This window comes from Aquarana catesbeiana, linkage group LG13 (assembly GCF_042186555.1).
Source record: "Aquarana catesbeiana isolate 2022-GZ linkage group LG13, ASM4218655v1, whole genome shotgun sequence".
In the NCBI taxonomy this organism is placed as follows: Eukaryota; Metazoa; Chordata; class Amphibia; order Anura; family Ranidae; genus Aquarana; species Aquarana catesbeiana.
The window spans coordinates 215,299,377-215,317,783 of NC_133336.1; the positions used below are offsets into that span (position 1 = coordinate 215,299,377).

Sequence of the window (18,407 nt, forward strand, 5' to 3'; positions counted from 1 at the left end):
AGGAGACCTGTGAGGTTCTTATGTAGAGCTCCAGACACAGGTGAAGAGGAGACCTGTGAGCTTCCTATATAGAGCTCCAGACACAGGTGAAGATGAGACCTGTGAGGTTTTTATATAGAGCTCCAGACACAGGTGAAGAGGAGACCTGTGGGGTTTTTATATAGAGCCCCAGACACAGGTGAAGAGGAGACCTGTGAGGTTCCTATATAGCACTCCAGACACAGGTGAAGAGGAGATCTGTGAGGTTTTTATATAGAGCTCCAGACACAGGTAAAGAGGAGACCTGTGAGGTTTTTATATAGAGCTCCAGACACAGGTGAAGAGACCTGTGAGTTTCCTATATAGAGCTCCAGACACAGGTGAAGTGGAGACCTGTGAGGTTTTTATATAGAGCTCCAGACACAGGTGAAGAGGAGACCTGTGAGGTTTTTATATAGAGCTCCAGACACAGGTGAAGAGACCTGTGAGTTTCCTATATAGAGCTCCAGACACAGGTGAAGTGGAGACCTGTGAGGTTTCTATAAAGAACTCTGGACACAGGTGAAGAGAAGACTTTTGATATTCCTATATAGAGTTCCAGACACAGGTAAAGAGGAGACTGTAAGGTTCTTATATGGAGCTCCAGACACAGGTGAAGGTCTGGTCCCATTTTCTGGACACAGGTGAAGAGGAGACCTGTGAGGTTCTTATATAGAGTTCCAGACACAGGTGAAGAGACCTGAGGGGTTCTTCTATGGAGCTCCAGACACAGGTGAAGAGGAGACCTGTGAGGTTCCTATATGGAGCTCCAGACACAGATCAAGAGGAGACCTGTGAGGTTCTTATCTAGAGCTCCAGACACAGGTGAAGGTCGGGTCTGTTCTCTGGTCATAGTTGCAGAGGAGATCTGTGAGGTTCTTATATAGAGCTCCAGACACAGAGGAAAAGGAGACTTGAGGTGTTCCTATATGAAGCTCCGGTCCCGTTCTCCAGACACAGGTGAAGAGGAAACCTGTGAGGTTCTTATATAGAGCTCCTGACACAGGTGAAGGTCCGGTCCCGTTCTCCGGACACAGGTGAAGAGGAAACCTGTGAGGTTCTTATATAGAGCTCCTGATACAGGTAAAGGGCCACTCCCATTTTTCGGACACAGGTGAAGAGGAGACCTGTGAGGTTCTTATATAGAGCTCCTGATAGAAGTAAAGGGCCGCTCCCGTTTTTCGGACACAGGTGAAGAGACCTATGAGGTTCTTATATAGAGCTCCTGACACAGGTGAAGGTCCGGTCCCGTTCTCCGGACACAGGTGAAGAGGAAACCTGTGAGGTTCTTATATAGAGTTCCCGACACAGGTAAATGGCCGCTCCCGTTTTTCGGACACAGGAGAAGAGGAGACCTGTGAGGTTCTTATATAGAGTTCCTGACACGGGTGAAAGTCCAGTCCCGTTCTCCGGACACAGGTGAAGAGGAGACCTGTGAGGTTCTTATATAGAGTTCCTGACACAGGTAAAGGGCCGCTCCTGTTTATCAGACACAGGTTAAGAGGAGACCTGTGAGGTTCTTATATAGAGTTCCAGACACAGGTGAAGGTCCGCTCCCGTTTATCAGACACAGGTGAAGATGAGACCTGTGAGGTTCTTATATAGAGCTCCTGACATAGGTGAAGGTCCGGTCCCATTCTCTGGACACAGGTGAAGGTCCGGTCCCGTTCTCCTGACACAGGTAAATGGCCACTCCTGTTTTTTGGACACAGGAGAAGAGGAGACCTGTGACGTTCTTATATAGAGTTCCAGACACGGGTGAAAGTCCAGTCCCATTTTCCGGACACAGGTGAAGAGGAGACCTGTGAGATTCTTATATAGAGCTCCAGACACAGGTGAAGGTCCGGTCCCGTTCTCCGGACACAGGTGAAGGTCCGGTCCTGTTCTCCGGACACAGGTGAAGGAGACCTGGGATCTCAGTTTAGGGTTGTCCCTACCCCGGATTGGGGTGGGGGAGATCGGCCTGGGGCTGTGCTTGTTTGGTAACAATAAGTCTATAACTCTACATCTGGCGCTTTGCCCGCTGGCAGAGGAAGCTTCTGTGCCAGTCCCCCCTCCTCCTCTCTTCCACCTTCCCAGCGTATGTTAGAAAATGGCTCCTGGTAATGTCTGTTGGTTATTCATTCACTGGATCTGCAGGCGGCTGACTCCCCCGATCTGCCACTTAACTCCTTCATGACCTGAACGTGGTGGGCAGGGCAGCGCCCGGGGGCCGGAGGTGGACGCGGCATCCACACTCCTCAATGCCGGTATCGTCACAAAAGCTGAGACCGCGCCAAGTTCTATATTATTGCGCTTATTCAGCTGTCGCCCAATGCAACCTCAGATTTCCGGCTGCTGTAATAAAATCGGTTAGAAGCCGCTTTCAGATTGGCCGCTCTGGAATTGTGCAATCGAACGAAAGTTCTAACGTGTTACCTAAATTCTAAGGAAAATTGTTCTTGCCTTTAAGCTGACCATACACTATACAATCTGATTGTGCAATCGCCCTTAGAGCTACCATCATCTATGTAATGCCTATGTCATATATATATATACAGTATATATAATGTCTATTTATTGCCTGCTAACAGCCACAAAACTACAGGACCCAGCATCCTCTGCGTTTCAAGAGATGACACAGGATGCTGGCACTTGTAGTTCCACAAGAACCAGCTGGCAGTTCATTAACTGTCTGCATTTTGGTACTTGTAGTTCCACAACTACTGGAGCCTTGAGTGGAGCCGTAAATGGATTTGTCGGTTACTGGATGCCTATGGAAATTTTTTGGAGTTGCAGTAGGTCAGTGTTTAACCTGGGACTTGTAGTTCTACAACAGAACTTTCTGCATGTTGCTTTACCATGAGGTCTGGATGCATGCTGGGACTTGTAGTCCTCCATTGGGACTATGGGCATGCTGTGTTTTGTAGTCCCGCTGCGTTTAAAGGTCTACTAAGACTTGTAGTTCTGCATTGGGTCTATGGGCATGCTGTGGTTTGCAGTCCTGCTGCGCTTAAAGGTCTGCTAGGACTTGTGGTTCTCCATTGGGTCTATGGACGTGCTGTGTCTGTACTCTTGCTGCTGTTATCGTGTGCTGGGACTAGTGGTTCCACAGTTGGTCTGTGGGTGTATTGAAATGTGCAGTTCTGCTCCTTTCCTAGGTCAGCGGGTGTGCTGGGACTCTTAGCTTCACAGCGGGTGATATGGGCGTGCTGCGATTTGTAGTCCTTCTGCTGTTACAAGTCTGCAGATGTGCTGGGACTTGTGGTTCTGCTCCAAAAAAATGAGCATGCTGGGACCTGCAGTTCTAAAGAATACAGCCCCCCCCCCCTATTATTCTGCCCTTCCACTCCTGCAGATACCAGGAAACAGAGAGACAGCTGTATGCAGCGGCCGCCTGACCCTGAGGAATTTTGCTGATCCTCGACTCCTCCAGCAGATATTTGGACTCATTAAATGTCCAATGCTTGCCCTGCCACACCTTCCCCCCCCCCGTTGTCACCACCAACCTCACCTCCTCCACCCCCCCCCCAGTGCAGAATTCACAATCCGCAGCCAACAGCGACATGCAGAGCCGGCCTCGGGCGCCCTTCCCCAGCAGGCGAAGAACAAATGCGGCGGAGGCTCAGTGGAATTAAACATTAATGTCTTCTTAACTGCCAAAAGTTAATTTCTGTCTCCATCAATTCGAATTCAGTTAACAGGCAGGAAAGCGGAACCGCGTGTATTCCTGCCAACGCGGCCGCACATAATGTAACGCCTGAATACAACCGATGTCATTGACCCTTGTCCCCGACCCGCATTGTGAGGACTCATCATCTACAACTGCCATGGTGACCTTTTTATGAACATTTAATGAATCATGTCAAGGACCTGATCTAAATAATGCTAATCGGATGTGACATCCAGCATGCTGGCAAATGCCCCAAACATTTTCCAGCATGCTGCAACTTTTTTGAGGCAATTGGCGGCTAGATCTGTCCTGTGCAAGACTGCTTGTAGTGTACAACCATGAATGGTCTTGTGGGTCTACAAGATGGCTATTTGCATGCTCAGGGTTATAGTTATGCACAGGTCTATGGTTACATGGGACTTGTATGTCTATAACTGCTTGTGGTCTACAACCCTGAATAGTTTTGAGGGTCTATAAGATGTTTATTTGTATCCTGAGAGTTATGGTTCTGCACAGGTCTATGTTTATCTGGGACTTGTATGTCTACAACTGCTTGTGGTTTACAACCACTAATGGTCTTGTGGGTCTACAAGATGGCTATTTGCATGCTGGGAGTTATGGTTCTGCACAGGTCTATGTTTGCCTGGGACTTGACTTGTACATCTACAACTGCTTGTGGTCTACAAGCCTGAATGGTCTTGTGAGTCTACAGGATGGCTATTTGCATGTTCAGAGTTATTGTTCTTCACAGGTCTATGTTTAGCCTGGGACTTGTGTATCTACAACTGCTTATGGTCTACAACCCTGAATGGTTTTGTGGGTCTACAAGCCTAAATAGTTTTGAGGTCTATAACCTTGAATGGTTTTGTGGTCTATAACCTTGAATGGTTTTGTGGGTTTACAACCCTGAATGGTTTTGTGGGTCTACAAAATGGATATATGCATGCTGGGAGTTATGGTTCTGAACAGGTCTATGTTGACCTGGGACTTGTATGTCTACAACTGCTTGGGGTCTACAACCACTAATGGTCTTGTGGGTCTACAAGATGGCTATTTGCATGCTGTGAGTTATGGTTCTGCACAGGTCTATGTTTGCCTAGGACTTGTACATCTACAACTGATTATGGTCTACAACCTTGAATGGTTTTGTGGGTTTACAACCCTGAATGGTTTTGCGGGTCTACAAGATGGTTGTTTGCATGCTGGGATTTATAGTTCTGCATAGGTCTATGGTGACCTGGGACTTGTACATCTACAACTGCTTGTGTTCTACAACCCTCAATGGTCTTGTGGGTCTACAAGATGGTTATATGTATGATGGGAGTTATGGTTCTGAACATTTCTATGTTGACCTGGGACTTGTACATCTACAACTGCTTGTGGTCTACAACCCTCAATGGGTCTTGTGGCTGGTCTACAAGATGGTTATTTGCATGCTGAGAGTTATAGTTCTGAACAGGTGTATGTTGACCTGGGACTTGTATGTCTACAACTGCTTGTGGTCTACAACCACTAATGGTCTTGTGGGTCTACAAGATGGCTATTTGCATGCTGGGAGTTATGGTTCTGCGCAGGTCTATGTTTGCCTGGGACTTGTACATCTACAACTGCTTGTGGTCTACAACCCTGAATGGTTTTGTGGGTCTACAAGCCTAAATAGTTTTGAGGTCTATAACCCAGAATGGTTTTGTGGTCTACAACCCTGAATGATTTTGTGGGTCTACAACCCTGAATGGTTTTGTGGGTCTACAAGATGGTTATTTGCATGCTGGGAGTTATAGTTCTGCATAGGTCTATGTTGACCTGGGATCTACAACTGCTTGTGGTCTACAACCTGAATGGTCTTGTGGGTCTACAAAATGGTTATTTATATGCTGAGAGTTATAGTTCTGCACAGGTCAATGTTTGCCTGGGACTTGTACATCTACAACTGCTTGTGGTCTACAAGCCTGAATGGTTTTGTGGGTCTACAAGATCGTTATTTGGATGCTGGGAGTTATGGTTCTAAACAGGTCTATATTGACCTGGGACTTGTATGTCTACAAATGCTTGTGGTCTACAACCCCTAATGGTCTTATGGGTCTACAAGATGGCTATTTGCATGTTGAGAGTTATGGTTCCGCACAGCTCTATGTTTTCCTGTGACCTGTACATCTACAAGTGCTTGTTGTCTACAGCCCTCAATGGTTTTTGGGTCTACAAAATGGCTATTTGCATGCTGAGACTTATAGTTCTGCACAGGTCTGTGTTCAGCCTGGGACTTGTACATCTACAACTGCTTGTGGTCTACAACCCTGAATGGTCTTGTGAGTCTACAAGATGGCTATTTGCATGTCGAGAGTTATTGTTCTTCACAGGTCTATGTTTAGCCTGGGACTTGTGTATCTACAACTGCTTATAGTCTACAACCCTGAATGGTTTTGTGGGTCTACAAGCCTAAATAGTTTTGAGGTCTATAACCCAGAATGGTTTTGTGGTCTACAACCCTGAATGATTTTGTGGGTCTACAATCCTGAATGGTTTTGTGGGTCTACAACCCTGAATGATTTTGTGGGTCTACAACCCTGAATGGTTTTGTGGGTTTCCAAGCCAAAATGGTTTTGTGGTCAACAACCCTGAATAGTTTTGCTGGTCTTTAAGATGGTTATTTTTTAATGTTGGTAGTTATAGTTCTACACAACTGCTTGTGATCTACAGCACTGAATGGAATATAGGTCTTCAAGAAACATACAAGTAGTTCTTAGAGAAACTTGTTGGTGTTGCATCATACCCCCTCAAGTTGGTGAACAAAGATGGCAAGTTATTACTTACTGCGCCCTCTCTGCTTGATGTACTGGATGGTGGAGGTGTGGTTGATCACTCCGTACTCTTTCATGTTCATATCCACCACGGTCATATTGTTAAACTTTGGCAGCTCCACGAAGGCTCCCTCGATGGTGAAGTAGCAGGCACGGTCATCCTTGTCATCGCTGTATATGAGCATGGCACGACTGCTCCAGTTGTACTGTTGGTGGATGTGCATCAAAAACTGGGCCAGCTTGGAGTGGACAACTCCCGTCCTGGTGATGTATTTGTACTCCTCATCCTTGACTCCGAACCCAATTGCCGAAGCTCCGGCCGTGATCAGGGGGACCTTCCAGTGCTCGGTAAAGCGGACCACTGGAGCGGCCGAATAAATGCACGCTGGGCCCAGGAAGACGTATGGGTGGTAGATGAACTGCATGTCCACTGCGGTCACCGGAGCAGCCGACTCGGAGCACCGCTTGTGCTTGTCCTCAGTGTCGCCATAAACCGCCCAGAGATGAAAGTCCGGGAGGAGGTCGCGGTCAGCGTTGACACGGTCAATGGCCATCTGGATGGCGGGTCCGACCCTGGGCAGTGCCCACGGGTATGAGGTGCTGGTTTTGGGCAGCAGCACCGCAATGGTGAGGTTCTGGGCTTCTTGAGAGCAGTGGCAAACCACCCAACTGGCCAAGAACACCAGCACCCATCTCCCAAGCATTTTTTAGAGGGTCCTGGCTCTACTCTTACCCATACGCTAAGAAGAAGGGGGACTTGAGCCACTCTGCGCCCTCTTTCAAAGATTCAGAGGAGAGTATCTCTGGCCAGAGAGCAATTACAGAGATACATCCAAGGCATCGTTAACCGGTTCCCATCTGTGAGTCCCTTCGCTCCCATCCATGAGATCGTAGCTGCTGGAAGTGGCTGGGGCACAGAAATTCCTATTATCCGGAGGCAGGCTTCCTTCTTTCCTTCCCCTGACTCAGTGACAAAAGGCTTGTTATCATAAGCTGTGCAGCTTAACCCCTTCCTGGCTGGATGTCACCAAGGTAAAAAAGGGTCACCCACGTTGTCCCCGACCCTGACAGCGGTCCAAGTGGATCTGACAGCCGTGGAGAGACCTATGGGGGGGGGGTACATAGAAAAGCAGAAGGAGGAGGAGGCAGAGGAGGTGCTGGGCGCAACCCTGAAACTTGGAGAGAATACTGGAGATCAGAACCCGGAGATTTTGGCTTTCGTAGAGCTGCAAATATTTATCTGGTGACTGGTGAGCGTATCTGTGTGTGTGTGTGTGTGTGGGGGGGGGGGGGAGATATAGAATAAATGTCCAATCACCCTCTGGAGAATGGGGGGAGACTTTCAGGGATGGAGAGGGAGAAGTTCTGCCAATTCCAGGTAATGGAGGAGGAGAAGAGGGTGTGGGCAATGGGTATGTCGGGGGGGGGGGGGGAACAGGGCATAAGAGGGGTGTCCCCAGGGGGTGAAAGATGTGAGCGCTGGGTGGGATTCAGGCTGAAGTAAGTCCAACAAATGAAGTGGAGGGAGAAGAGAGGAAGCAGAGGCAGGTACTCCGAGAATGGAGGGAGTAAATACGGGTGGAGGGCAGAGACAGAGGATGTGTATGAGAGAGGATAGAGGGAAGAGAAGAGAGGAGAGAAGAGAAGAGAAGAGAAGAGAAGAGAAGAGAAGAGAAGAGACAGGGATGTGGAAGGAGAGGAGAAAAGGGAAGGGAAAGAAAGAAGACAGGAGAGGATGGAAGAGAAAGAGAGAGAAGAGAGGAGAGGAGAGAAGGGAAGGGAATGGAAGGGAAAGCAAGAGGAAAGAAGGGAGAGAGAGAAGAAGGGAGCGGAGAGAAGGGGAGAGGTAGGGATGTGAGAGAGAGAGGAGAGGAGAGAAGGAAATGGAAAGAGAGAGGAGAAGGGGAAAGGGAAAGAAAGAAGACAGGAGAGGATGGGTATGGTGTGTGAGAGAGAGGGGAGAGGAGAGGAGAGAAGGGAAGGGAAAGAGCGAGGAATGGAGAGGATGGAAGGGGAAGAGAGATTTACAGGATGGAGGAGAGAAGAACAGGATGGAGGAGAGAATTACAGGATGGAGGAGAGAAGTACAGGAAGGAGGAGAGAAGTACAAGGTGGAGGAGAGGAGTACAAGGTGGAGGAGAGGAGTACAAGTTGGAGGAGAGGAGTACAGGGTAGAGGAGCGGAGTCCTGATAGTAAAGGTAAAGTACAGACAGGAGGAGAGGATGACAGATACTCAGAGAGAGGAAAGTGATAAGGAAACAGAGAGGGACAAGAATGGAGGAGAAGGAGGGAGAGATACGGAGAGGTGAGAGAGAGGAGTATACAGAACAGAAAGAGAAGTATTATGAGAGGGGAAGTAACAAAACACAGTACTGGGAGAGGGAAGGAGAGAGAAGGAGAGGGAAGGAGATGGAAGGATATGGAAGGAGAGGGAAGGTTGATGGTGGGAATGGAGAAGCTGGAGATGGAAGAGAAGAGAGTGACAGAAGGGAGAAGAGGTACAGAGAGATACTCAGAGAGAGAGAGAGAGAGAGGAACGATGAGATAGAAAACGGAGAGGAGTATGTGAGCAACACCCTGGGTAACACCTGGACACAGTCAGAGTGTGGAAACTGTAATAATTAGAGGAATAATCAGCACAGAGTATTAATAAGAAACAGTCGGGTGGGGGGGATGGGAACAATCACATTACACCCCCTGGCAGAGTATTAATGAGAGGATAGAGTATTAATGAGAGGACAGAGTATTAATGAGAGGATAGAGTATTAATGAGAGGACAGAGTATTAATGAAAGGATAGAGTATTAATGAGAGGACAGGGTATTAATGAGAAGACAGAGTATTAATGAGAGGACAGGGTATGAGAGGACAGGGTATTAATGAGAGGACAGAGTATTAATGAGAGTAAGGGTATTAATGAGAGGACAGGGTATTAATGAAAGGACAGGGTATTAATGAGAGGACAGGGTATTAATGAGAGGACAGAGTATTAATGAGAGGACAGGGTATTAATGAGAGGACAGGGTATTAATGAGAGGACAGGGTATTAATGAGAGGACAGGATATTAATGAGAGGACAGAGTATTAATGAGAGGACAGGGTATTAATGAGAGGACAGAGTATTAATGAGAGGACAGAGTATTAATGAGAGGACAGAGTATTAATAAGAGGACAGGGTATTAATGAGAGGATAGGGTATTAATGAGAGGACAGGGTATTAATGAGAGGACAGAGTATTAATGAGAGGACAGGGTATTAATGAGAGGACAGGAAATTAATGAGAGGACAGGGTATTAATGAGAGGACAGGGTATTAATGAGAGGACAGCGTAACAATGAGAGGACAGGGTATTAATGAGAGGACAGAGTATTAATGAGAGGACAGGGTATTAATGAGAGGACAGAGTATTAATGAGAGGACAGGGTATTAATGAGAGGACAGTGTATTAATGAGAGGACAGGTTATTAATGAGAGGACAGAGTATTAATGAGAGGACAGGGTATTAATGAGAGGACAGGGTATTAATGAGAGGACGGAGTATTAATGAGAGGACTGAGTATTAATGAGAGGACAGGGTATTAATGAGAGGACGGAGTATTAATGAGAGGACTGAGTATTAATGAGAGGATAGAGTATTAATGAGAGGACAGGGTATTAATGAGAGGACAGAGTATTAATGAGAGGACAGGGTATTAATGAGAGGACAGGGTATTAATGAGAGGACAGAGTATTAATGAGAGGACAGGGTATTAATGAGAGGACAGAGTATTAATGAGAGGACAGGGTATTAATGAGAGGACAGAGTATTAATGAGAGGACAGAGTATTAATGAGAGGACAGGGTATTAATGAGGGACCAGAATAATAATGAGAGGACAGGGTATTAATGAGAGGACAGAGTATTAATGAGCGGACAGGGTATTAATGAGAATACAGGGTATTAATGAGAGGGCAGGGTATTAATGAGAGGACAGAGTATTAATGAGAGGACAGGGTATTAATGAGTGGACAGAGTATTAATGAGAGGACAGGGTATTAATGAGTGACCAGAATAATAATGAGAGGACAGGGTATTAATGAGAGGATGGAGTATTAATGAGAGGACAGGGTATTAATGAGAGGACAGGTTATTAATGAGAGGACAGAGTATTAATGAGAGGACAGGGTATTAATGAGAGGACAGGGTATTAATGAGAGGACGGAGTATTAATGAGAGGACAGGGTATTAATGAGAGGACGGAGTATTAATGAGAGGACTGAGTATTAATGAGAGGATAGAGTATTAATGAGAGGACAGGGTATTAATGAGAGGACAGAGTATTAATGAGAGGACAGGGTATTAATGGGAGGACAGAGTATTAATGAGAGGACAGGGTATTAATGAGAGGACAGAGTATTAATGAGAGGACAGGGTATTAATGAGAGGACAGAGTATTAATGAGAGGACAGAGTATTAATGAGAGGACAGGGTATTAATGAGGGACCAGAATAATAATGAGAGGACAGGGTATTAATGAGAGGACAGAGTATTAATGAGAGGACAGGGTATTAATGAGAGGACAGGGTATTAATGAGAGGGCAGGGTATTAATGAGAGGACAGAGTATTAATGAGAGGACAGGGTATTAATGAGTGGACAGAGTATTAATGAGAGGACAGGGTATTAATGAGTGACCAGAATAATAATGAGAGGACAGGGTATTAATGAGAGGATGGAGTATTAATGAGAGGACAGGGTATTAATGAGAGGGCAGGGTATTAATGAGAGGATAGAGTATCAATGAGAGGACAGGATATTAATAGGACAGGGTATAAATGAGAGGACAGAGTATTAATGAGAGGACAGAGTATTAATGAGAGGACAGGGTATTAATGAGAGGACTGAGTATTAATGAGAGGACAGAGTATGAATGAGAGGACTGAGTATTAATGGGAGGACAGAGTATTAATGAGAGGACAGAGTATTAATGAGAGGACAGGGTATTAATGAGAGGACAGGGTATTAATGAGAGGACAGAGTGTTAATAAGAGGACAGAGTATTAATGAGAAGACAGAGTATTAATGAGAGGACAGAGTATTAATGAGAGGACAGAGTGTTAATAAGAGGACAGGGTATTAATGAGAGGACAGAGTGTTAATAAGAGGACAGGGTATTAATGAGAGGACAGGGTATTAATGAGAGGACAGAGTATTAATGAGAGGACAGGGTATTAATGAGAGGACAGAGTGTTAATAAGAGGACAGGGCATTAATGAGAGGACAGGGTATTAATGAGAGGACAGAGTATTAATGAGAGGACAGGGTATTAATGAGAGGACAGAGTATTAATGAGAGGACAGAGTATTAATGAGAGGACAGGGTATTAATGAGAGGACAGAGTATTAATGAGAGGACAGGTTATTAATGAGAGGACAGAGTATTAATGAGAGGACAGGGTATTAATGAGAGGACAGTGTATTAATGAGAGGACAGAGTATTAATGAGAGGACAGGGTATTAATGAGAGGACAGAGTATTAGTGTGGAAACTGTAATAATTAGAGGAATAATCAGCACAGAGTATTAATAAGAAACAGTCGGGTGGGGGGGATGGGAACAATCACATTACACCCCCTGGCAGAGTATTAATGAGAGGATAGCGTATTAATGAGAGGACAGAGTATTAATGAGAAGACAGAGTATTAATGAGAGGATAGAGTATTAATGAGAGGACAGGGTATGAGAGGACAGGGTATTAATGAGAGGACAGAGTATTAATGAGAGTAAGGGTATTAATGAGAGGACAGGGTATTAATGAAAGGACAGGGTATTAATGAGAGGACAGGGTATTAATGAGAGGACAGAGTATTAATGAGAGGACAGGGTATTAATGAGAGGACAGGGTATTAATGAGAGGACAGGGTATTAATGAGAGGACAGAGTATTAATGAGAGGACAGGGTATTAATGAGAGGACAGTGTATTAATGAGAGGACAGAGTATTAATGGGAGGACAAAGTATTAATGAGAGGGCAGGAAATTAATGAGAGGACAGAGTATTAATGAGAGGACAGGTTATTAATGAGAGGACAGAGTATTAATGAGAGGATAGGGTATTAATGAGAGGACAGGGTATTAATGAGAGGACAGGGTATTAATGAGAGGACTGAGTATTAATGAGAGGACAGGGTATTAATGAGAAGACGGAGTATTAATGAGAGGACTGAGTATTAATGAGAGGATAGAGTATTAATGAGAGGACAGGGTATTAATGAGAGGACAGAGTATTAATGAGAGGACAGGGTATTAATGAGAGGACAGAGTATTAATGAGAGGATAGAGTATTAATGAGAGGATAGAGTATTAATGAGAGGACAGGGTATTAATGAGAGGACCGAGTATTAATGAGAGGACAGGGTATTAATGAGAGGACAGAGTATTAATGAGAGGACAGGGTATTAATGAGAGGACAGAGTATTAATGAGAGGACAGGGTATTAATGAGAGGACAGAGTATTAATGAGAGGACAGAGTATTAATGAGAGGACAGGGTATTAATGAGTGACCAGAATAATAATGAGAGGACAGGGTATTAATGAGAGGACAGAGTATTAATGAGAGGACAGGGTATTAATGAGAGGACAGGGTATTAATGAGAGGGCAGAGTATTAATGAGAGGACAGAGTATTAATGAGAGGACAGGGTATTAATGAGTGACCAGAATAATAATGAGAGGACAGGGTATTAATGAGAGGATGGAGTATTAATGAGAGGACAGGGTATTAATGAGAGGACAGGGTATTAATGAGAGGGCAGGGTATTAATGAGAGGATAGAGTATCAATGAGAGGACAGGATATTAATAGGACAGGGTATAAATGAGAGGACAGAGTATTAATGAGAGGACAGGGTATTAATGAGAGGACAGAGTATTAATGAGAGGACAGAGTATGAATGAGAGGACTGAGTATTAATGGGAGGACAGGGTATTAATGAGAGGACAGAGTATTAATGAGAGGACAGGGTATTAATGAGAGGACAGGGTATTAATGAGAGGACAGAGTGTTAATAAGAGGACAGAGTATTAATGAGAAGACAGAGTATTAATGAGAGGACAGGGTATTAATGAGAGGACAGAGTGTTAATAAGAGGACATGGTATTAATGAGAGGACAGAGTGTTAATAAGAGGACAGGGTATTAATGAGAGGACAGGGTATTAATGAGAGGACAGAGTATTAATGAGAGGACAGGGTGTTAATGGGAGGACAGAGTGTTAATAAGAGGACAGGGTATTAATGAGAGGACAGAGTATTAATGAGAGGACAGGGTATTAATGAAAGGACAGAGTGTTAATAAGAGGACAGAGTATTAATGAGAGGACAGGATATTAATGAGAGGACAGAATATTAATGAGAGGACGGAGTATTAATAAGAAGACAGGGTATTAATGAGAGGACAGAGTATTAATGAGGACAGGGTATTAATGAGAGGACAGGCTATTAATGAGATGACAGAGTATTAATGAGAGGACAGGGTATTAATGAGAGGACAGAGTATTAATGAGAAGACAGGGTATTAATGAGAGGACAGAGTATTAATGAGAGGACAGAGTATTAATGAGAAGACAGGGTATTAATGAGAGGACAGGGTATTTGTCAATGTATATGGGGGAGCGCTGTACCTGAAGCCATCACTGAGAGACTGCAGATTAATACTCCCAGCAGACGGGTCTGAATGATGAAGCTATTACTAAGAGTATTAATAATAATCCTGGAAGGAGTATGCATAGTACTGCCAGGATGATGGAGAGGAGTATTAGAGAGGACAGTTGTAGGAGTAGTGCAGGAGAGAGTAACACTGCATGGAGTATTAATGAGAGGAGAAACGTCTGAAGGTAGAATAGATGCCTGTGGAGGGAGTACTGTTGGGGGTATGAAGTAGAGAAGTGTTATTGAGAGTAATAATTAGAGGAGTATTGTTGGGTGGGGGGGGGGGAGTTGTATGAAAGGCTGTTACACTAAATACATTATTCCTCTTTTTTCCTGGGTAACCTTCACCATGAGCCCATGCCGCCCTCCCATACATGACCCCTATAGGAGGCCAGCAGAAAGGGAGTGTGTGGGGAGTATTAATAAGAAGGGAACACAAGTATAAATGAGAGGAGGAGGGGGGAGAGAGGAGTATTAATAAGAAGGGAACACAAGTATAAATGAGAGGAGGAGGAGGAAGAGGAGTATTAATAAGACGCAGGTAGGAGTACAGCAGAGTACTGGCAGGAAACAGCTCAGTACTAGTGACACAATCATTATCTCAGCATGGAAAGAAGCTGAGCCGGCAGGTCAGGCGCAGCTCCGCGTTCCCTCCCGATACTTCTGAGCGGTGCTTTATCCATGTTTTATGCGGCTCTCAGTTTGGGTGTTTTTTATGCTATAAGTATGCAGGAGAGACCAGCAAAACACAGAGGAGCACAGCGCGAACGGCACAGAAACGGAACGTCTCATTACCAGCGAAGAATACTCTACTGACCGCCAACGTCAAAGGTATAAACAGCACAGAAATGGAACATCTCATTACCTGTGATGAATCCTTCACTGACTGCAACCGCCAGGAGCATGAATGCCACAGAAATGGAATTGGCCACCACCGCCAACAGCACAGAAGCTGAACATCTCATTGAAAACGAAGAATACTCTACTGACCACCACCACCAAAGGTATGACCAACCCCGAAATGGAACATCTCATTACCAGCGAAGAATACTCTACTGACAACCACCACCAAAGGTGTGACCGACCCCCAAAACGGAACATCTCATTACCAGCGAAGAATACTCTACTGACAACCACCACCAAAGGTGTGACTGACCCCACAACAGAACATCTCATTACCAGCGAAGAATACTCTACTGACAACCACAAAGGTGTGACCGCCCCAAAAACAGAACATCTCATTACCAGTAAATAGTCCACTGACAACCACCACCAAAGGTGTGACCAACCCCAAAACAGAACATCTCATTACCAGCGAAGAATACTCTAATGACAACCACCACCAAAGGTGTGACCAACCCCGACACGGAACATCTCATTACCAGCGAAGAATACTCTACTGACCACCACCACCAAAGGTGTGACCGACCCCGAAACAGAACATCTCATTACCAGTAAAGAATAGTCCACTGACCATCAACCACCACCGCCAAAAGCATGAATGGCACAAAAATGGAACATCTCATTACCAGAGAGGAATATTGCACTAACCGCCACCACCAAAGGCATGACCAACACAGAAACGGAACATCTCATTATCAACGAAGAATACCCCACTGAACACCACCACCAAAGGTGTGACCAACCCCAAAACATAACATCTCATTACCAGTAAAGAATACTCCACTGACCACTGACCACCACTGCCAAAGTCATGAACGACACAAAAATGTAACATTTCATTACTACCAACGAAGAATATTGCACTGCCTGCCACCACCAAAGTCGTGACCAACAAAGAAATGTAACATCTCATTACAATGCAGAAATCTCTACTGACCGCCACTGCCAAAGGTGTGACCGACCCCGAAAAGGAACAGCTCATTACCAGCAAAGAATACTGCACTGACCACCACCACCAAAGGCCTGACCAACACAGAAACGGAACATCTCATTACCAGCAAAGAATATTGCATTGACCGCCACCACCAAAGGCGTGACCAACACAGAAATGTAACATCTCATTACCAATGCAGAAGACTCTACTGACCGCCACTGCCAAAGGTGTGACCGACCCCAAAAAGGAACATCTCATTACCAGCAAAGAATACTGCACTGACCACCACCACCAAAGGCCTGACCAACACAGAAAGGGAACATCTCATTACCAGCAAAGAATATTGCACTGGCCGCCACCACCAAAGGCGTGACCAACACAGAAACGGAACATCTCATTACCAGCCAAGAATACTGCACTGACCACCACCACCAAAGGCCTGACCAACACAGAAAGGGAACATCTCATTACCAGCAAAGAATATTGCACTGGCCGCCACCACCAAAGGCGTGACCAACACAGAAACGGAACATGTCATTACCAGCCAAGAATACTGCACTGACCACCACCACCAAAGGCCTGACCAACACAGAAAGGGAACATCTCATTAACGGCAAAGAATACTGCAATGACCGCCACTGCCAAAGGCATGAACAACACAAAAATAGAACACCTCATTACCAGTAAAGAATACTGCACTGACCGCCACCACAGTGTGAATGGCACAAAATCGAAACCGCCCGCCACCAACAATGATGTGAACAGAACAGAAACGTAAAATCTCATTACCATTGAAGTTTACTCCACTAACCACCACCAGGAACAAACCAGAAACTGAACATTTCAATACCAACTGAGAATACTTCAATTACCGCCACCACCAATGGTGTGAACTGCACAGAAACAGAACTGATGGCACAGAAACAGATCTCATTACAGCAAAGAATACTGATTGCTACCACCAAGAGTGTGAACACCACAGATATGGAACTGACCACCACTGCTAACAATGACAATGGCACATAAAGAGAACACCTGATTACCAGAAAAGAATATTCCACTGTCCATCACCACCAATGGCTTGAGCGACACAGAAAGGAACTGACTGCCACCACCAATGGGGGGTGAATGGTACGAAAACAGAGCTTCTCGTTACCAGCAAAGAATACCCCTCTGACTGCCACCACCAATGGTGTGAACAGCACAGAAATGGAACATCTCATTACCAGTGAAGAATATTCAACTGACTGCCATCACCAATGGTACAGAAACTGAACTGACCACTACTCCCAATGGTGTGAATGGCACAGACATAGAACGTCTCATTACCAGTGAAGAATACTCTACTGATGGCCACCACCAACATCATGAACGGCACAGAAACAGAATATCTCATCACCATAGAAGAAACTGCCAATGTCTGCCTGATCTAATAGCGTAGCGCCGCTCCTCCACCTGATGAACCATTGCTGACCGAAGTTCAAGCAAACAGGCAGTGAAAAGAAGACCCGGAGGAACCCAAACCAGAGACATTCAAGACCCCAATAAGGTGGAGTTGAAACCAGTCAAAAACGCTGAAGTCAATACACCCAACAGCATGACTGCCACCTACATCCCAGAGGGATTTTTAATTTACTCTGATCAGAAATTCGGATGGCAGATTGTAACGTGTGTGAGCCGCAAGGAGCAATGAATAGAACCGGCAGCCATGCTGAGATTTATAGTTCCACTGTAGCAGTAGAGAATGCGGGCTCAGAACATGCTGGGTATTCTGAGGACAGCTGATAAATCCCCTTCCACATTCGGTCCGACCTTCTCACACACACCATGCAATGACAGCAATTTACTGACCTTATAAATGTGCCAGCGTGATATACACACAGCAATATCGTCTTCCTCTTTCTCAACCTCCACCACTAACTCTTCCACATCTATGGGAACTCTAAATGGTGAGATCCATGTGCTGAGTTCCTGGGTCTGTACACCCGCTGTGCCCATTATGAGGGGTTCCCACCATCCCTGTGCTGAGTTCCCGGGTCTGTACACCCGCTGTGCCCATTATGAGGGGTTCCCACCATCCCTGTGCTGAGTTCCCGGGTCTGTACACCCGCTGTACCCATTATGAGGGGTTCCCACCATCCCTGTGGTGAGTTCCCGGGTCTGTACACCCCCTGCGCCCATTATGAGAGGTTCCCACCATCCCTGTGCTGAGTTCCCGGGTCTGTACACCCGCTGTGCCCATTATGAGGGGTTTTCACCATCCCTGTGCTGAGTTCCCGGGTCTCTACACCCGCTGTGCCCATTATGAGGGGTTCTCACCATCCCTGTGCCGAGTTTCCGGGTCTGTACACCCGCTGTGCCCATTATGAGGGGTTCTCACCATCCCTGTTCTGAGTTCCCGGGTCTCTACACCCGCTGT

General features: G+C 45.7%; 1 protein-coding gene across 1 annotated transcript in view; it reads right to left on the reverse strand.

Moving 5' to 3' along the window:
* The window catches only part of NPR1 (natriuretic peptide receptor 1), a gene marked incomplete at its 3' end in the record, with an annotated part of 181,475 nt that extends 173,890 nt beyond the window's left edge, over positions 1-7,585 (reverse strand). Inside the window, 1 exon segment of the mRNA XM_073608649.1 lies at positions 6,482-7,585. Coding sequence (XP_073464750.1) covers positions 6,482-7,172 — 691 coding nt within the window.
* Positions 7,586-18,407: the final 10,822 nt, after the last annotated feature.